General features: G+C 35.3%; 1 protein-coding gene across 5 annotated transcripts in view; it reads right to left on the reverse strand.

The window, feature by feature from the left end:
* Nucleotides 1-22,085, reverse strand: part of TTC29 (tetratricopeptide repeat domain 29) — a 244,259-nt gene that overhangs the window by 7,788 nt on the left and 214,386 nt on the right. Inside the window, exon 12 of one of the 5 annotated variants that reach the window (XM_049632252.1) lies at nt 13,753-14,086. The exons of the other annotated variants lie outside the window; for them this stretch is intronic. Coding sequence (XP_049488209.1) covers nt 14,067-14,086 — 20 coding nt within the window. The 3' untranslated portion in view covers nt 13,753-14,066. Of the gene's footprint in view, nt 1-13,752; nt 14,087-22,085 lie in introns of those variants that run through there. 5 annotated transcript variants of the gene reach the window in all.

The raw sequence follows: 22,085 nt of genomic DNA on the forward strand, positions 1-22,085 counted from the left end.
AGCCGTGATTTTGAAGATACTAGACATCAGACAACAAAACCCAGTGACACCTGAGAGACAGGAAACGATATGAACCCTACAACAGCTCAGCCTACTGTCTTGAGTATGTTTCCATGCCATAACTTAGAGAGGGGGAACTCAGGAAGAGCTCAGTGGGCTCCTTTAGTTGAGGAGATGGCGCTGAGAGAGTCTGGGGAAACCAAGGCCACAAGAGTTAGCAACTAGTGTGCTGTAGAGGAGACAGCTGCATACAGTGAGAGTTCTGGAGGTATACAGAGGCTGCCCTCGAGGATTTATCAAAGTACAGATCAGAGCATATACGTAAGGAAATTACCCATGGCTGGGGAAGGAGCAACCCAAAAGGACAGGAATGACAGTACACAGTGTGTTCACAAAAGGCTAGGAATACTACCTGTTATCACCAGCCAGACTGGGAAATCTCATAATTCATGGGGCAGTGGACAGAGTACTCAGAAGGGTCTTGCCTCAGAGGTGGGGAAAAATATCCCTATATTTAATCTTTCTCTGACCCCACCCAATAGATCACAAAGGCAATACCTGGGAACTTTATTGCATCTCAGAACAAAGCTTGAGGATATTCATGAGAATACAAAACTGACTAGTACCAAAAAAGGATACCATTTATAGTATCTGGCATTTATTTATTATTTATTTATTTATTTATTTATTTATCTATTATCTAATTGGCTTTATTAAATGATTCATGAATGGGCAGCATCCCATCTAGCAAGTAGAGGGGAGGGAGGAGCTTCCACAAAATGGAAGGTTTTTATTAGAAGGAGAGTGGGGCAAGAAAGTTATAAGCAAAAGAAAAGGAAGGACTGTTGCAGGCCAAGTCACTCTCCCTGAAGGGTAAGAGCAAGGAGTCTTAGGCAGATTTCCTCAACTTTCTTTTGGCAGGCAGAAAGGGCCCATGTAACAAATTTCTTCATTGGTGCTTATCAGAAAATTCCTGATCAATAGGTTATAATTTATATTTGTGGAGGAGGTTGAAACTGCCTGGATTTAGTAACTTGGCCTGACTCAAGTGACACTATTTTGGGCCTTTTGTTTTTGTTTTTGTTTTTGTTTTAATAGGTCCCCTCTTTTGATCAGACTCTCAGTTTACCAGAAAGGAATGTGATCAAAATTTAAGGCACACAATATCTGGCATTTAATAAGAAATTACAGAACATGCAAAAAAAAGCATAACAAGGAGAAGAATCAGCCAATCAGAAATAACCTAAAACTGACACTGTTGTTAGGATTTGGAACAAAGACATAACTGTTATTTGGAACAAAGACATAACTCTTATCTTAATCTATTTTTATTTTATTTTTGAGTGAGAGAAAGAAAGACAGAGCATGAGTTGGGGAGGGTCAGAGAGAGAGGGAGACACAGAATCCAAAGCAGGCTCCAGCTCTGAGCTGTCAGCACAGAGCCCCACGATGGGCTCAAACCCAGGAACTGTGAGATCATGACCGAGCTGAAGCAGGTATTCAACTGACTGAGCCACCCAGGTGCCCCAGACATACTGTATTTTAGACATTAAAAATGTTAAGTGGATACATGGATGGTATAATAAAAATCAATTAGCGAAACTGAAGACAGAGCAGTAGAGACTACCCAAACAAAACAAAGAGAGGCACATAATTAAAAAGATAAGAAGAATATCACAGAGTTGCAGTAAAGTTTCGGGTAGCCCTTTATAAACGTTATTGAGGTTCTGGAAGGAGATGGGTAAAGAACTGAAAAATACTTTAAGAAATTACAGCTGAAATTTTTTCTAAACTTGATGAATGCCACAAACCCAGAGATCTAAGTAGTTCAACAAACTCTAAGCTCAAGAAACTTAGAGTACTAAAAGAAAAATAACCTGTCAAGCCCAGAATCCCATACCCAGTAGAAATATATTTCAACAATGAAGACAAAACGAAGACTTTTAAGACAGACAAGAGCTGAAGCAATTCATCAGCAGCAGATTGCACTGTAAGAAATGATAAAATCCTTAGACAGAGGGAAAATGACACCAGATGGAAATTTGGACCTATGCTAAGGAATGAAGAATGTTAGATATGGCAAGTAAAAGATGAAAGATTTTTTGTAATTACTAAATTTCTTCAAATAATATTTGACAGAATAAAAATTATAACAACGTAGTGTGGGATTTACAATATATGTAAAAGTGTAATATATGTAAAAGTATAATGTACGACAACAATAGTGGAAAGTCTGGGGGGGGGGCGAGAAACAAAGGTATATTATTGTAAAATTCTTATACTATGTGTTCAATTGTCTACTGTCACCTGAAGGTAGACTCTGACAAATTAAAGATGTGAGCTAGTCATTACTATATTTTTTTCCTGGTTGTGGATTTTTAAATTGTTCTATATATACAAAATATAAATTTTATCATGTTAACCATTTTTAAATGTGCAATTCAGTGGCATTAAATGCATTCACAATATTGTGAAACCATAACCATGATCCATTTTGATAACATTTCAACATCCCTAACAGAAATTCAGTATCTATTAAACAATTCCCCGTTCTTCCCACCCTGCTGTTCTTGGTAACCTCTGTTCTACTGTCTATAACTTTGCCTCATAAAAGTGGAATCATACAATATTTGTTCTTTTTTGGTCTGGCTTATTTTACTTGCATAATGTTTTCAATATTCATTCATGTTGTAGCCTGTGTCAGAATCTCATTCTTTTTTTAAGGCTGAATAATATTTCATTAAATGTATATGCTATATTCTGTTTGTTCTTCTGTTGATGGACATTGGGTTGTTTACGGCTTTTGGCTATTGTCAATAATTCTGCTATGAACATTGGTGTACAAATATATGTTTAAGTCCTTGCTTTTAATTTATTTGGGTATGTACCTAGAGGTAGAATTGCTGGATCATATGGTAATTGTATGTTTAACTTTTTGAGGCACTACCAGACTGCTTTCACAGCATCTGCACTGTTTTTACATTCCTACAAACAATGCACAAGAGTTCTAATATCTCCAGGTCCTTGCCAACACTTGCTATTTTCTATTATTTTGATAACAGTCATCCTAATTAGTGTGAAGTGATAACTCATTTTGGGTTTTGATTTGCATTTCTCTGATAACTAATGATGTGGAGCATCTTTTCATGTGCTTACTGGCCATTTGCATATCTTCTTTGGTGAAATGTCTATTCAAGTCCTTTGCCCAATTTTTAATTGGGTTGTTTGGGGTTTTTCTTGCTGATTTGTTCTTTATGTATTCTCGATATCCAAACCTTATCATCTATATGATTTGCAAATATTTTCTCCCATTCTGTGAGTTGTCTTTTCCTTTTTTTGATAGTGTCCTTTGATGCACAAAATTTTAAAATTTTGATGGATTCCCATTTACTGTTTCTTTTTTTTGTCTGTGCTCTTGGTGTCAAAATCAAGAGATTATTGCCAAATCCAATGTTGAAAGGACTACCCCTATATTTTCTTCTAAGAGATTTACAGTTTTAGCTCCTATATTTGGATCTTTGATCTAGGTTGTGTTAATTTGTGTATATACTGTGAGGTAAGGGTCCACTTTCATTGTTTTCTTTTGTATGTCGATATCTAGTTTTCCCAGGCTGATATGTTGAAAAGACTGTTCTTTCCCTATGGAATAGTTTTTGAGCTATTGTCCCAAATCAATTTACCATATACATATGAGGGTTGATTTCTAATTTGCCAGTTCCATCCCATCAGTTTATGTGTCTGACCTTAAGGCCAGTACCATCCTGTTTTGATCACTGTAGCTTTGTAGTAAACTTTGAAATAGGCAAGTGTAAATCCTCCAACTTTGTTCTACTTTTTCAAGCTTATTTTGGCTATTCAGGGTCCCTTTCAATTGAATATGAACTTGAAGACTGCTTTTTCCATTCCTGCAAGAAGTTTGTTGGAATTTTGATAGGGATTACATAGAATTTGTATATCATTCTGGGTAGTACTGCCATGTTAATATAAGTCTTCCAATCTATTAACGTGGGATGTGTTTCCATTTATTTATGTCTTTTTAGATTTCTTTCATCAATGTTTTATAGTTTTCAGTGTGTGTTTCATTTCCTTGGTTAAATTTGTTCCTGGGTAATTTTTTCTTTTGGATGCTATTGTAAGTGGATTTTTTTCTTAATCTCATTTCAGATTTTCCACTGCTGGTTTATAGAAATATAACTGTTTTTATGTGTTGGTCTTGTAATCCTGCAACTTTGCCACATTTGTGTACTAGCTCTAGAATTTTTTTGAGTTTTTAAAAATTTCCTTGGGATTTTCTATGTTTAGAATCATGTCATCTACAAGTAGGGATTGTTTTGCTTTTTCCTTTCCAATTTAGATACCTTTTTCTTGACTAGTTACTCTGGCTAGAACTTCCAGTCCCATCCCACTTTGTACATCATTTTGATCAGGTTTCAAAATCCTGTGAGAAAAGATCCAATTTGCCTTATACATGGGCCTTATGTGCCCATCCCTTGGCCCTTTAGCTTAAGGGATTTTGATTACTAAGATGTATATATGGAGAAGGAGTTATTCTATCAGATGAGATTATGGCACTAGTACCAAAGAAAGAGAGACGGATGCTCAGTACCCAACAAACAAACAACTGTTGGCTCCAAGGCCCTGTGTGGTCACAATCAGTTGTGACCAAAACACAGGCCTCATGATTTTTAGGCTTATATCTTTGTCCAGTGTGCTAGCAGTTCTTTGTTACAGTTTAATCACAAATTAATTTTCTTAGAATGCTCAGTTCAATAGGTTTGAATTTTCACTGTTACCACTGACACAGTTTAGGTTATTATTATTATTGAGGTAAAATGGGTATATAACTTTATATGAGCTTCAGGTGTACAACATAATAATTCAATATTTGCATACGTTACAAATGATCACCACTATAAGTCTAGTTACTGTTTGTCATCATATAATTGACCCCCTTTGCCCTTTTTGCCTGCCTCAACTGCTCTCTCTGATAACCATCAGTCTGTCCTCTGTATCTATGAATTTTGTTTTGTTTTGATTTCACATATAAGTGAAATCATACAATATTTGTCTTTCTCTACTTTCTCTCACTTAGCATAATACTCTCAAAGTCCATTCACATTATTGCATATGGCAAGATTTCCTTTTTTTTTTTTTTTTTTTTTTTTACGTTTATTCATCTTGAGACAGAGACAGAGTACAAGTGGGGAAGGGGCAGAGAGGGAGACACAGAAGCCCAAGGGCTTCAGGCTCTGAGCTGTCAGCACAGAGCCCGATGTGGGGCTTGAACCCACAAACCAAGCCAATCATGACCTGAGCTGAACTCAGATGCTTAACTGACAGAGTCACCCAAGTGCCCCAAGATTTACTTGTTTTTAATGAATGAGTAGTATTCCATTGTGTATATATACCACAGCTTCTTTATCCATTCATCTACTGATGGACATTTAGGTTGTTTCCATGTGTTGGCTATTGTAAGTAATGATGTAAGTAATGTAAGTAATTGTAAGTAATGATGCAATGTAAGTAATGATGCAATGAATATAGGGGTGCAGATATCTTTTCGATTTAGTGTTTTCATTTACTTCAATAAAAACCCAGAAGTGGAATAACTGGATCATGTAGTAGTTCTAATTTTTTGAGGACCCTCCATACTGTTTTCTATAGTGGCTGTACCTATCTACATTCCCGCCAACAGTGCACAAGCGTTCCTTTTTCTCCACAACCTCTCCAACACTTGTTATTGCTTGTCTTTTTGATAATAACTATTCTGATAAGTATGAGATGATATCTCGTTGTGGTTTTGATTTGCATTTCCTTAGCGCTTAGTGATGTTGAGCACCTTTTCACGTGCCATTTCATGTGCCATGGCCACCTGTATGTCTTTTTTGGAAAACTGTCAATCCAGATTCTCTGCCTGTATTTTAATCAGATTTTTGTTGTTATTTGTGGGAGATGCAGGAGGGAAGCATCAAAGGAAAAGACTTCAAAAGGGAAGGGCTGGAGAAGGTGAAAGGCCTTAGGGCATGTTTACACAGCTGAATGTGGCTGCAACTTGCAAGGACTGCCTAGAGCCTTTAACTTTGGGCTGGATCCTCCTTCACACCCGACCCTTCCTAGTGTTATAGAAACCAATTAACTCGAAATTCAACCTTGAAAAACTAAACCATTAGATTGATTAACACACTTAGCTGACTTTATGCACATAGTCTTTAGCAATTATCCTAATAAAAAGAAGCTTCAATCTGGGGTCGGGGCCTCATTCCCACTGAGTATGAGGACCTTCACTTAACTGCACTTTGTTTGTAGACTCACCTTTTGGAACTCTGTCATACTTCCTGCTACAGTTATCGAGTTGTATGAATTGTTATATATTTTGAATACTAGTCCCTTATTGGATATATGATCTGCAAATATCTTCCCCATTCAGAAGGTTGCCTTTATATCTTGTTGATGATTTCCTTCGCTGGGGTTTGATGTAGTCCCAATCATTTATTTTTGCTTTTGTTGCCATTGCTTTCGGAGTCAGATCCAACAATGTCAAGGAGCTTACCATCTATTATAGTTTCTAGTCTTATATTCAAGTCTTCAGCCCACTTTAATTTTTGTATGGTATAAGATAGTGGTCCAGTTTCATTCTTTTGCATATGGCTGTGCATATGGCTGTCCAGTTTTTCCCAACAGCATTTATTGAAGAAACTATCCTTTCTCCATTGTATATCCTTGTCTCCTTTATCATAAATTAATTGACTATGCATATGTAGCTTTATTTGGGAAGGTCTCTATTCTGTTTCATTGATCTATGTGTCTGTTTTTATGCTAATACCATACTGTTTGATTGTTTTTGTTCTGTAGTGTAGTCTGAAATCAGGAAGCCTGATGCCTCTAGCTTTGTTCTTTCTTAAGGTTGTTTTAGCTACTTGAGGTCTTTTGTGGTTTCATACAAATTTTATAATTTTTTTTTATCATTCTGTGAAAAATGTCATAGGGATTGTATTGAATTTGTAGAATTTTTTGGGTAATATGGACATTTTAACAACATTAATTCTTCCAATCCATGAACACAGAATATCTTTCAATTTATTTGTGTTTTCTTCAATTTCTTTTACCAGTGTTTTATAGTTTTAAGTGTACAGATCTTTCATCTTCCTTTTTAATTTTATTCCTAGGAATTTTATTCTTTTTGATGCCATTGTAAATAGGATTGTTTTTTTTTAAATTTATTTTTCTGATAGTTCATTATTAGGGTATAGAAATATAACTGAAATCTATATACTGATTTTTGTATCCTGAAACTTTACTGCATTCATTTACAGTTCTAATAGTTTTTTGGTGAAGTCTTTAGAATTTTCTATATACAGAATCATGTCATCTGAAAATAGTGACAGTTTTATTTCTTCCTTTATATTTGGATGCCTTTTATTACTTTTTCTTGCCTACTTGGTATATTTAAGGCTTCTAGTACTACATTAAATAGAAGTGGAGAGAGAGGGTATCTTTGCCTTGTTGCTTATATAGAAAAGCTTAAAAGCTTTTCACCATTGAATATGGTGCTTGCTGTGGGTTTGTCATATATGGCCTTTATTATGTGAAGTAAGGGAAGTATGCTCCCTTTATCCCCATTTTGTTTAGTTTAGTTTTATTCATAAATGGATGTTGAATTTTGTCAAATTTTTTTTTTGCATTTCTTGAGCTGATCATATAATTTTTATCCTCCTTTTGTTAATTTCACAATGATTGATAAGTAGATGCTGAGCTCTTAGAATAAATTCCAATTGCTCATGGTATATAATCCTCTTAATATATCATTGAATTTGGTTTGCTAATATTTTGTTGAGGATTTTTGCATCTATGTTGATCAGAGATATTGGCCTATAGTTTTCCTTGTAGTGTCCTTGTCCGGTTTTGGTATCAGGGTAATGCTGGCGTCATAAAATGAGTTTGGAGGTATTTCCTACTCTTCAATTTTCGGGAAGAGTTTGAGAAGGATAGGTATTAAATCTTTGGTAGAATTAACTAGTGAACCTGCCTGCTTTTGGACTTTTGTTTGATAGTGTTTTGATTACTGATTTGATCTCCTAACTAGCAACTGGTCCATTCAGATTTTCTATTTCCTCATGATTCAGTATTGTTGGTTGTATGGTTTTAGCAATTTATCCATTTCTTCTATGTTGTCCAGCGTGTTGCATACTACTGTTGATAGCTGTCCCTAATGATCTTTTATATTTCTGTGGTATCAGCTATAACTTCTCCTCTTTCACCTCGAAATTTATTTACTTGCATTTTGTTTTTCTGTGAGTCTAGCTAAAGGTTTGTCAGTTTTGTTTGTCTTTTCAAAGAAGCACCTTTTAGTTTCATTGATCTTTTACATATCTTTAAAGTTTCTATTTCATTTATTTCTGCTCTGATCTTTATTATTTCCTACCTTCTACAAACTTTGGGCCTTGTTATTTTTTTTTTTTCTAGTTTTTTTAAGTGAAAAGTGTAGTTCTTTTTTTCCAAACGTTTCCGGTTTTTTTAAGTAGGACTGTATTGATATGAACTTCCCTCTTAGAACTGCTTTTACCAAATCCCATAGAGTTTGGGCTGCTGTATTTACATTTTCATTTGTCTCATGGTATTTTTTTTATTTCCCTTTTGGTTTCTTTGCTGACCCATTGGTTGTTCAATAGTATGTTATTTAATCTCCACATATTTTTTGATTTTTTCCAGTTTTCTTTTGTAACCGATTTCTAGTTTCATACCACTGTGATCAGAAAGATGCTTGATATGGTTTCAGTTTTCTTAAATTTATTGAGACAGATATTGAGCCTAATATGTGTTCTATCATGAAGAACATCCCATATACACATGTGAAGAATGTGAATTCTGCTGCTTTTGGATAGATGTTCTGTATATATCTATTAAGTCCATCTGGTCTAATGTGTCACTTAAGGCTTATGTTTCGTTATTGATTTTCTGTCTCGTTGATCTATCCACTGATGTAAGTGGGGTATTAGAGTCCCCTGCTATTATTGTATTTTTGTCAGTTTCTTCCCTTAGGTCTCTTAATATTTGCTTTATATATATATAGGTGCTCCTATGTTGGATGTGTAAATATTTTCAAATGTTATAACCTCTTGTTGGATTGATTCCTTTATCATTACATAATTCCCTTTTTGTCTTTTATTATAGTCTTTGTTTTAAAATTTATTCTGTCTGATATAAGTATAGCTACTCCAGCTTTCTTTTCAATTCCATTTGCATGGGAACTCTTTGTTCATCCCTTCATTTTGTGTGTGTCTTTACATCTGAAGTGAGTCTCTTGTAGGCAGCATATGGTCTTGTTTTTTATTCATTTAGCCACTCTATATCTTTTGATTGGATAGTTTAGCCCATTTACATTTAAAGTAATTATTGATAAGCATAAACTGATAACCATTTTGTTAATTTTTTCTGGATGTTTTTGTAATTCCTCTCTGTTCCTTTCTTCTCTTCTCTTCCCTGTAATTTGATGAATTTCTTTAGTATTATGTCTAGATTCCTTTCTCACTATCTTTTGTGTATATATTGTAGGTTTTTGCTTTTTGGTTACCATGATGTTCACATGTAACAGTCTCTCTATAGCAGTGTATTTTAAATTAGTAGCAACTTAAATTTGAACGTATTCTAACAACTCTATATTCTTATCCCCCCTGCTTTATCTTTACCTCATATTTTACATCTTTTTTTTTTTTTTTAACATTTATTCATCTTTCAGAGATAGAGACAGAGTGTGAGTGAGGGAGGAGCAGAGAGAGAGGGAGACACAGAATCTGAAGCAGGCTCCAGGCTCTGAGCTGTCAGCACAGAGCCTGATGTGGGACTCGAACTCACTGCGAGATCGTGACCTGAGCTGAAGTCGGACACTCAACCAACTGAGCCACCCAGGCGCCCCCATATTTTACATCTTTTAATTCTGTATATTCTTTCACTAACTATTGTAATTATAGTTAATATCACAAATTTGTCTTTTAACTCTCATACTAACTTTATAAGTGTTTAATTCAGTATCATTACTATATACGTACCATTAACCAGTGAGATTTTTACTTCCATACGCTTTCTTATTATGAATCAGTGTCTTTCCTTTTCAACTTAAAGAATGCCCCTTAACATTCATTGTAGGCCTGTTTAGTGTTGATGAAGTCCTTTACCTTTTGCCTACCTGGAAAACATTTTAGCTCTCCTTCAATTCTGAATGATAGACTTGCTGAGTATTCTTGGCTGGAAGTTCTTTCCTTTTAGAACTTTGAAGATATCACGTTGTTCCCTTCTGGCCTACAGATTCACTGCTTGACTGTCTTATGGAGGTTCCCTTTGAATGTACTAAGTTGTTTATATCATGTTGTTTTTATGATTGTCTCATCTTTAGCTTTCAACATTTTAATTATAATGTGACTTCTTATCTTTCTCTCTGTGCTTTCTGGACCTAAGTGTTTGGTTTATTCCCACAGCTAGGGAAGATTTCAGCAATTATTTCTTCAAGTAAGCTTTCTGCCCCTTTCTCTCTGTCTTCTCTTTCTGGGACCCCTATAATCTGAAAGCTATTCCACTTGATGTTGTTCCATAGGTTTCTTAAGCTATCTTCACTTTTTAAGATATTTTTTCTTTTTGTTGCTATAATTGGGTAAGTTTCACTGCTCTATATCCTAGGTCACTGATTTGTTCTTCTACTTCATCTAGTCTGCTGTTGAACACTTCTTGTGTGTATTTTTCATTTCAGTTATTGTATTTTTCAATGTTGTGATTTCTGATTGGCACTATCTTATATTTGCTATCTCTTTGTTGAAGTTCTCACTGTATTCACCATTGTTCTCCCAAATTCAATGGACATCTTTAGGACCATTTAAACTCTTTACCTGATATATTATTTATCTCCTTTTCATTAAGATCTTTTTTTGAGGATTTGTCTTGTCTTAGTTTGGAACACATTCCTCTGTTTCCTCACTTTGCTTGACTTTCTGTGCTTGTTTCTATGTATTTAGTGAAAAAGCTACCTCTCCCAGTCTTGAAGCAGTGTCCTTATGCAAGAGGCAAATCTTATTACTTTGCCCTAGTACTTGGTTGTCTCTCAAACCTTTGTGATTCTCCAAGTAGCCTAACTTAATTTTCATGGACTTCAGTTATTGAGGGTGTTGCATATAAATTATGCAAATATATATAGTAGACTATACATACCACTTATTTCAATTATAGACCTTGCTGACCTCCAGATCAGTATATCTGGAGGTGTCCCTTGGGCAACAGTCGCAAGAATCAGGGCTTCAGAAGAGCGTAAATGCTCCTTTCTGAGAGGTACCAGCTAGCTGTGGTAAGGCCAAAGAAGAGCATACAGATGATGTCTCTCTGCTTGTGTTTCCTAAGAGCACCTCTGTAGCCTTTATATTTTTGGTAAACCTGAAGTCTGCCCCTCAAGTTGAAATCCCAGGACAATTAAGTGGGCCTTTTCACACAATTAAGTGCAGACTGGGGATGTGTTCCAGTCTGCTGTCTGTGCAGTGCCCAGGGGGTGGAATCCTGCCTAGAACTGTCTTTTTGACTGTTACAGTCCTGTGGGGCTCAAGAGTACAAGTCCAAATTTTCTTGACCAAATCAGATGAAGTATAATGTATATAATAGGAACCTAAATGGTGACAGATGGATTTGGATTTTTTTTTCTGGTACCGTTATAAAAGATACTAGAGTTTGGAAAATACACAAACTCCATATCCTTCTCATGAACAGGCTACTTTAGAACAGAGGACTATATAGGGGATGACATTTTTAACGACTAATCTAGAGATGTAAAAATTAATATTTTGCAAAGATTGAATTTTAAAATGCTAAGATTGTCAAACATAATGTATATACATAATATCCAGTCCAAATATAATTAAATGAGTAAATATGTACCATATTCACAGAAAAGTAGTTCCTAGAAATAAATCTTCCTTGAAAAACAAAACCAATTCCTCCACCAAAACTATAAATCAAATCCTTATAGATTTCAGATGAGGTAGCCTTCCTTTTTTACTTTTTATAAAGTGAATGGGTCTATTTAAAATAATCATAAAGAAAAATAAAACTTAAAATTAATATCATTTTCCAGGTGATCTATGTTTGTGGTCTCTAAGTGTGTTCTCCAAGTGAGTAGCATTACCTGGAGTTTATTAGAAATGCAGAATCCTGGGCCCCATGCTCAGTAAAAGCAGTGGTGTCTGCTTCTCCTAGGTTCAGGAGCAATATTCACATCATGAGTAAAAACTAAATTTTTTTCCATGAATTGAGAATGCATTTTCCACTAGGTAATGGGATAAGGACTTTTTAAAACCTCCAAGCCACCCTATGCTTTAGATACTATTATCCTTATTGTACAGGTAAGGAAACCAAAGACTGAAGAAGATTGCTCAATATCCTACAACTGAAAACTGAGTGAGTGGAGATTCACACTCAGGTCAGTTTGGATCCAAAGCCCATGCTCATAACTTCTGCATTCATTCTCTCTCCAGTGTATTCAGAAGGATGTTATAACACAAAACCTCTTTGCATCTGTTTTGTGTTAGGCCTGCAGAGGTTGGATTTACTTGACTTTGTGGAGAACTGCTGTTATTTCTTAATCGTTGTTTGTCTATTTCATTTCGTGACTTTTAGAGACTATTTATAATGCTGCAGTTAAAAAAAATTGCCATATGCCCCAGGGATCTCCCTAAAGACCACCAATCTGACAACTAGGCCAGGACACCTGAGCTTGGACTAGTGAGATACCTAATCCAGGGTTTCCATCACATGAGTTGTTGCTTTTTTTTTTTTCATTATACTTTGATTTGACCCCTAATGGATTCAGCTTTATAAAGTCAGAAAAAGAGGGAAGGAAAGCAATTTATTCATGTTTTCACTGGAGCTCACTGCAGACATGAAATTTCTCTAAAAATGCAAATCATTTGGTACAACACAAGTGAAACTCGGTAGCTAAAGCTCTTGGAGGAAAGCGCTTTCCCAGGGCTAATGTTTTTACGCCCAGTGATTGAATAAATCGATCCATTTATTACAACATCTTTACTTAAGTTTTTTATTCCTAGGTGAATGTGTCTAAGGGTATTGGAGGACTTTTCTTTATCACAAAGAAAATTGATTACACTTGTTAATTTGGCTTTTAATCTTAGATATATCAAAATAAAGACCATAAACAAGTGTAGAAGCAATCAATATAGATCAGTTTGATATCAGATTGATCAAAAGAGGATTTAGGAAGACTCTAAGATGTAAAAACTAATGTACAAACTAAGCCCTTACTTATGTAATATGACTTTAGACAAGCTCAGTATCTGAAAGAAACCATCTCTGAAAACAGAAATGGTGCACTTTTGTTGCATTAAAGAAAAATCCCCAGAAGGCCTACCTATCCAAGGTATTTAATGTGAACATTTGTTTTTAAAAGATTTCTTGTCTTTTGTCCAGCCATTCTTGTTAATTCGCGGGGCACCATATCACAGATTTTTTTTTTTTTATGTTACATAAAGCAAAAATTACACTTAACAAGTGTAAGGTTGGTCATAAAAAATAGATAAAACAACACTCTTAAAAGCTCAGATATCACAAGGAAAGGCTATCAGTCATTCTCTTCACAGAAGGTGAGGACAATGAGAAATAAAAATCATACACAAAGACTCCTGTAATGCTATGTAGACCAGCTCTGGGCCATTATGATGTGTTTTGCTAGGACCCCAAGTAGCAAACCAATTGCTCCAGGAAAACTCTCGATTAAACATATTTTTTATTTCACTTGTATAATAATGAATGAGACAGAGATTCATGTTACTCCATTCTCAGAATGATACAAATTTTAAACTGCTTTACCTGTAGTGAGTATAGTTTATGTTGAACATACACTGTCTTTCAACTGGTAGCCTCTATTAATTTGCCATTTATTCAACAGAAGTTCTTTGAGTACCCACTAAATGAAACACACACATTTGTGGGATAATTGCTGGTGTACAGTTTGAAGCAGTGTTCTAATTTGATGAATTCAGGATACGTGGCCAAGAGGAGCTCAATCTGCAATCATGGCATTAATTCTCTGGAATAGGGCCTGGTTTCAGAGAAGAAATGAGAATTTTATGTACAGTTCCTCAAAGCAATTAATTTAGAGTAGTCCAGTAGGGGGCACAGAGTTTCAAAACAAATACTAAGACAATAACAAAATACATATATATGCATTTAAATGTTCATCTCAGGAATAATAAACTTGTTGGGTTTTCCATGGTGGGACTCAGATTCTTTGATAGCTTGATTAGTTGGTCAGAAATGTGAAGAGCAGACAATCTCCGTGTTAAAGCATGTCCCCTCAACGTGTGCACATAATACAACTGTGCATATATTTTGACTTACAGATAAGTTGGAGTCATTTTTGTAAAACTTTTTGTGGTTTGAATTTAAGTATATAACCACCATTTCTTTGTAGTCTTCAGATTATAGACTTTTCTCTTTTGAAAAGTAATATATTCATCCCTGTCCCTGCAGTACCTTGCATGATGTCTTACAGATAGAATGTCCTTAATGTTTCTGAATTTCTGAATGAATGTTTGCAGCTTACGATTTACTTTTAGAAATATGACATAATAACATATTACTTGGCACATATTGAATGACCAGTAAATGTCTGTTGAAAGAAAGACAGAATGAATGAGTATGTCTATTCTTAAATGTTTAGTTGAGAACACAAAAGATATATAATTAAGACAAATCTATTGGTTTCAAGTGCCAGATTAAAAAAAAAAAAAAGCTGTCCTGGGGCGCCTGGGTGGCTTAGTCAGTTAAAGCAACCGACTTCCGCTCAGGTCATGATCTCACAGTTCATGAGTTCAAGCCCTGCACTGGGCTCTGTGCTGACAGTTCAGAGCCTGGAGCCTGCTTCAGATTCTGTCTCTGTCTCTCTCTGCCCTTCCCCTGCTCATGCTTTGTCTCTCTGTCTCAAAATATAAATAAACATTAAAACTTTTTTTTTTTTAATTGTCCAGCCAGGTCTATGGACAACTTTTTAATGAGTACATAATAAATACTTAGTTTTTAAGAACTGGTTTTCCTCTTGAATGTATTATGTTTTCATCTCGCTAGCAAAGTAGGAAAAATTTAAACTTTTAGTCACAATTTCTGAAGTGCTTTGGAGAAGAAATGAGATTTTTATGCAAATTGCTTAAAATAATTTAAAACATTTAAGTTTAAAGAAATCCTAAATTTTCTTTCCTGTCTTAATGAAAGACGGTTTCAGCTACACAAATTGTCTTATCTTCATGGATTCGGTATTTTAAAGAGCAAAGAGGGTTTTGAGTCTACTTTCCCTGTTTCAGTTATGGAGCTGTGGCATGCATAGGTGCAGAGGAGAGGAGAGAGAATGAATAGCAGACTGGAGTATTGTTTATCCTCACAACACAGATAACCTCTGCTGTTCAAGTTTATCTTCTTTGGCTCTTTGGCACTGTGGTTAAGAAAATAAAGGTACTATATCTTAAAAGCAGACATATTTTATGTGGCAAGATACTACTTAAAAGTTATGCTTTATGAATGGGAAGATATGAAAAATAATAACACATAATCAGTTAATAAGTTACTGGAAAAAGACTACTTTTATGGGTAATTACTTTTGAATAGTTAAGTTGAACAAAAATATAAAATAGTCTTTTCAGTTTATATATTTACATATATTTATGTATTTACATGTATATATTTATTTATTCTTTAAAAAAATTTTTTTTAATGTTTATTTATATTTGAGGTAGACAGTGCGTGAGTGGGGAAGGACAGAGGGAGAGGGAGACACAAAATCTGAGGCAGGCTCCAGGCTCTGAGCTGTCAGCACAGAGCCTGATGTGGAGCTCAGACCCACAAACTGTGAGATCATGACCTGAGCCGAAGTCCAATGCTTGACTGAGCCACCCAGGTGCCCCAACATGTATATATTTATATTTATACATATAATACATAAATATTTACATATATAAATAAATATAATATATATGTATTAAAATACATGTACTATAAATATAAAATACATTAAAAATATATACATTCGTTATTCTTGCCATTTTTACGTTACCTAGAAAAGTGAGAATAAAAAACTAAATTCTCCATGTAACTTAAAGTTTGTTGATTTGCTCCAGCATCATACAGTATTCTTCATACATATTGAGACAGCAAAGTAAATTACAAATTAACTTGAATAGAGTCCTTTATATCTATACACCCAAAATACCTATTTAAAAATTTCCCTGGAAAAATAAGACAAAAAGACAGAGGGCGGTAAACCATAAGAGACTCTTAAATACAGAGAACAAATGGAGGGTTGCTGGAGGGGTGGGGGGTGGGAGAAAGGGCTAAATGGGTGATGGGCATTAAGGAGGGCACTTGTTGGGATGAGCACTGGGTGTTACAGGTAAGTGAGGAATCACTAAATTCTACTCCTGAAATCATTATTACACTATATGTTAACTAACCTGGATTTAAGTAAAATTTTCCCTGATGCAGTTTCTGTCCTCCCATTTCTGTTACTTCTCACTCTGGCTGATCTGTTTCCTTATTTAAGTATCATTACATAATTACACGTTTCTCTTTGGTACCTGTTATCCTACCCAGGATTGAACAATACTTTTCATTAAGATGGTATACAAACAACAAACTTAGAATGATATTAAAGAGAAGGGATATGATCCATGCATATCACTGATGACTCTATGGAGGCCACTTTTTCTAAATTATAAAAACATAAACTAAGTGTAGTAAAGAGGTTTAAACTTTAGAGAGTAAACTGAATAGACTATTCTTAATGCACAGACATTATTACAGAGGAAGAACTTAATTAAATCTTTTTGTGAAAGAGTGAAAAAAAAAAAATAGGCCCTGTTTGTGTCTGCCCCAGATTCACATGTTAAATCCTAAGGCCAAATATGATGGTATTTAGAGATGAGGCCTCATGAATGGGATTAGTGGTTTTTTTTTAGTGTTTTTTTTAAGGTTTATTTATTTATTTTGAGAGAGAAAAAATATGAGTGTGAGTAAGGGAGGGGCAGAGGGAGAGGGAGAGAAAGAGAGAGAGAGAGAGAGAGAGAGAGAGAAAATGAGAGAATTTTAAGCAGGCACCCTGCTGTTAGTGCCGAGTGCCACGTGGAACTTGATCTCACAAACCGTAATGTCATGACCTGAGCTGAAATCGAGAGTCCGATGCTTACCGGACTGAGCCACACAGGCGCTCCAGGATTAATGTTCTTATAAAAGCCCCAGAGAGTTCCCTCGCCCTTCCCACCATATGAGGACAGAGCGGAAAGGATGACCTACTAGGTACCAGAATGTGGGCTCTCACCAGACACTGAATCTGCCAGTGCCTTGATCTTGTCTCCAGAGCTGAGAAACAAATTCCTGTTTTTTTGTAAGCCACCCCATCTGTAATATTTTTGTTATAGCATCCCAATGGACTAAAACAAGCTCTAAGAATCCCATAATTATTCCCCATACATCTTTAGTTCAGAAGTTAATTGTTTTTTGAATAGGTGTAGAAGTTAATTGTTTTTTGAATAGCTGATACATGCCCATGGTGCCTCTTTTTTTTAAGGATGGACAGTGAAAAAAATCTGTCTGGAATCTTTGATCCCCAGCTACTTACTTCCCCTCCCTAGAGGCAATTACTGGCTGTATCTTGGGTATCCCATGCATATGTAAAAGGATAAAATATATATATTCACATATAAAAAATAATACATATTTATGTCTTATTTATACACACATGTCACCATACTATACACATATTTCTGTACTTTTAAAGAAATAGTCTATAATGGATATCATTCTCTCTTTTTTTTTAACATGGACTTCAATTTTTAGAGCAGTTTGGGTTCACCACAAATCTGAGTGGAAAGTACAGAGTTCCTATATACCCCTTACCCTTACACACACAGAGCTTCTCCCACTAACAACATACTGCCTCAGAGTGGTACATTTGTTATAATCAATGAGCCTCCATTGACACATCATCATTAACCAAGTGCATAGGTTACATTAGGATTCACTCTGGTATTTCACATTCTATGGGTTTGGACAAATATATGACATGTATCCACCATTATAATATCATACAGAATAGTTTCACTTCCCTAAAAATCCTCTGTGCTCATCCCTCCTTCAACCCCAATCCAATGGCGAACACTGTTTTTTTTTTTTTTTAAATAGTCTTCATAGTTTTGGCCTTTTCCAGAATGTCATAGAGTTGAAATAATACCATATATAACTTTTTCAGATTGGTTTCTTTCACTTAAAATATGCATTTAAGGTTTCTCCTTGTCTTTTCATGGCTTGATAGCTCATTTATTTTTAGAACTGAGTAATATTTCATTTGTATGGATATACTGCAGTTTATCTATATTAACCTACTGAAGGACATCTTGGTTGCTTCCAATTTTCAGTAAATATGAAGAAAGCTGCTATAACCATTTATGTGCAGGTGTCTGTGTAGATGTAAGTTTTCAGCTCCTTTGGGTAAATACCAAGAAGTGTGACGGCTGGATGGTATGATAAAAGTATGTTTAATTTGTAAGAAACTGCTACGTTATATTCTGAGGTGGCTGTACCGTTTTGCATTCCCACCAACAATAAATGAGAGTTTCTATTGCTCTACATCCTTGTTAGCATTTGGTATTATCATGTTCCAGATTTTGGTCGTTCTAATAGGTGTGCAGTAGTATCTCACTTATTTTGCAATATGCTTATTTGCCACCTGTATATCTTCCTTGGTGATATGGTTGTCCATATCTTTGTCTCATTTAAAAAATAAAAACCATAAAGTTGTTTGTGTTCCTTTTTTTTTTCAAGTTGTGTCCTTACTATTGGGTTTGAAGAGTTTTTTTGTATGTTTTTGATAGCAGTCCTTTATCAAGAGTGTCTTTTGCAAATATTTTCTCCCAGTTTCTGGCTAGTCTTCTCATTTTTCTTGATTATTTTCTTTTAATACAAATGGAGTTGGCTCATTCATTGGTAACAGTGCAATAGTATTCCACATATGGATATACCACAATTTAACCAGTCACTAAACATCTTAGTGGACATTTAAATTGTTTGCAATCTTTTATTATTACAATGCTGTAAATCAACCCTTGAACATTAGTGAGACTTTTGCATTTTCTCTTCCTTCAGCTTGGATTGTTTTCCCCCTGAGAGATGCTTAAGGCTCACTCCCTCACTTCATCTAGATTTCTCCTAAAATGTTACCTCCTCTGAAAGGTCTTCTTTTCCATTCTTCCTAAAGTAGGATTGTCCCATTCCATTTCTCTTTCTATCTATATGTATCTCTATATAAAATTTATATATGACACATTTTACCACTCTATATATTATATTATGTTATATCATGTTATATGTTTATATTTTTAGCTGTCTAGATTCCCCTCTAGCGAATAAGCTCCATGAAGGCAGAGATTTTGTTTTGTTTGCTGCTGTATACCTAGTGCCTCTGGCAATGCTTAGCACATAGAGATCATAGAGATATTTAGCAAATAGTTGAATGAATAAATGGTTGCCTTGGCCTATCTGTTGAATAAACAGAATTACTGGGCCAAAGCTTTGTGCATTTTAAATTTCTATATTGCAAGACTACTCTCCCTGGATGTTGTATCTGTTCTTTCGCTAGTAATACATGGGAGATCCTATATCATTACATGCCCACCAACATACTGCATTATCAAACTTGCCAATTTGATAGCTGAAAAATTGCTTTTTATGCTTTTAATTCATTTTTCTTATCACAAATAAAGTTAAGCATGATTCACATTAAAATGTACTTTATAGTAAATTCTCTATATCCTTTTCCTATTAAAATAAAAAAAATAGGTTGTTGGCCTTTTGTCTATTGATTTATTAGATCTTTATATGTACAAGAGGTGAGTCCTTTATGACATTTGCATATTTTTTCCAAGTTTATTTTTATTTTTTTAAACCTGTTTGTGGTGTTTTTGTCATGCAGAAATGTTTTATTTTTATGAAGGCATGTTGTCATTTTTTCCTCTTTTGGTTGTAGAGTTGGGATGGTTGTCCTGTGATTTTAGGTCTCTTATGGGTTCTCTTATAGGCTCTTATGTAGATTTTCTAGTTTTTTTGTTGTTGTCATTGCTGTAAGGGTGAGAATGACATTCTTTTCAGCTTTCCACATTTAAGCAGAAGCTAGAACACTACTGAATTTTACATATTGATTGTACTTAGCCACCTTACCAAGTTTTCTAATTGTTTATAAGGTTTTTCATTTGCTTATCCTTAGTTTTCAATTCAGCAATTATATCTATGTAAATAAGTGTACCCTCTTCTCATCCTTATCCAGTTCTTATATATCTTTTTTATTTATACTAATGTTAAATGATAGCAGTGATCATGGGAGTCTTTGTTCTATTATTGTTTTTATGTTTTAAAAAATATTTTTAATGGTTATTTACTTTAGAAAGAGAGAGAGCAGGGGAGGGGCAGAGAGAGAGGGAGACACAGAATCCCAAGAGACTCTGCACTGTCAGTGCAGAGCCCAATGTGGGGCTTGAACTCACAAACTATGAGATCATGACCTGAGCTGAAATCAAGAGTTGGTGGCTTAACTGACTAAGCCACCCAGGCACCCTTATTATTGTCTTTAATGGAATTATTCCTAGCACAGATGATGCATTTTATTAAATGTATTATGTGCATCCATTGAGATGATCATGTAATCTGACTTTTCAATTGTTCATTCATTCAACAAATACTTGCGTGCCTATAATGTGTCTATGTTCTAAGCTTTAGGGATACAACACTGGGGAAAGAAAACAGACAAAGAATCCTGTTCCCGTAAAGCTTATCATTCTAGTGGTTAAACAGATAGCAAATAAATAAGTAAAACATGGTATGCCAGATAACATATGCTATGGAGGAAAGGGTATATGCATATAGGGAATATATATGTGTGTACGGGGGCTGGTTTGCAACTTTAAAAAGTCTGATATTTGGAGGAAATTCCAAGGAAGTAAGTCATGGGACTATCTGGAAGAACAACACAGGCAAGAAGAGCAGCAAGTACAAAGGTTCTGAGGTGGAGCCTCCCTGGTATGTTCCAGGAACAGAAAGGAGATCCATGTGGGAGGAAGAGTATAAACAAGGGTCAGGAAAAGGGTGGTAGGAATGACTCTCTGAGAGGTAAAAGAGGGCCAGATCATGAAGGGCCTCAGAGGCCATGTGAGTATGTTAGCTTTTTACTCCATGTGAGATGGGAAATCATTTGGAGGGAACTCTTAAGCAGAGAAGTGATATAATCTAACTTGTATTTTAAAAGTATTACTCTCACTACTGTGTTGAGAATAGACTGTAGGGGAAGCTATTTCAAGAGTCCAAGCATGATATGCAGTGGCTTGGACCATTCTGGTAGCAGTGGAGACAATAAGAAGTTACATGATACTGGATGTATTTTCAAGGAACAGCTGACAGGGTTTGCTGGCAGATTTGATGTGGGGTGTGAGAAGATTAAGTATGACACCCGGGTTTTAAATTTGTGCAGATGGAAGGGTGAAGCACCCATTAGTTAAGACATGAAAGCCTGGGGGAGCTCCATTTGGGCCCATTTGAGATGAGTGATGAGAATATGATTCTGGACACCTAAATTTGAGATGTCTATTAGATATCCAAGTGAACATGTCAAATAAGAATTTGTGTATACAAGTCTGGAATTCAGGGGAGAACGCCAGGCTGTATATGTAAATTCGAAAATCATTAGTGAATAGGTGATATTTAAGACCATGAGATTAATAAAAGAATGAGTGCAAATAGAAAAGAGAAGAAATTGAAGCTTCGGCCATGGCTCACTAACATTTAAATATCAGGAAGATTAAGTGGAACCAGCAAAGGAAATTGAGGAGGAGCAGCTGGTGATGAAGAAGCAGCCAGTACAGTATGCCAATTGAAACTAATGTTTAAAGAGGAGAGAGTGATCAACTTTGTTCAGTGTTGCTGACAGGTCAAATAAGATGAGAAGGATGGGGAAATGACTCTTGGATTTGGAATGTGAAAGTCATTGGTGAGTTTGAGAAGAGCAATCT

Source organism: Panthera uncia, chromosome B1 (genome assembly GCF_023721935.1).
Source record: "Panthera uncia isolate 11264 chromosome B1, Puncia_PCG_1.0, whole genome shotgun sequence".
Taxonomy (NCBI): domain Eukaryota; kingdom Metazoa; phylum Chordata; class Mammalia; order Carnivora; family Felidae; genus Panthera; species Panthera uncia.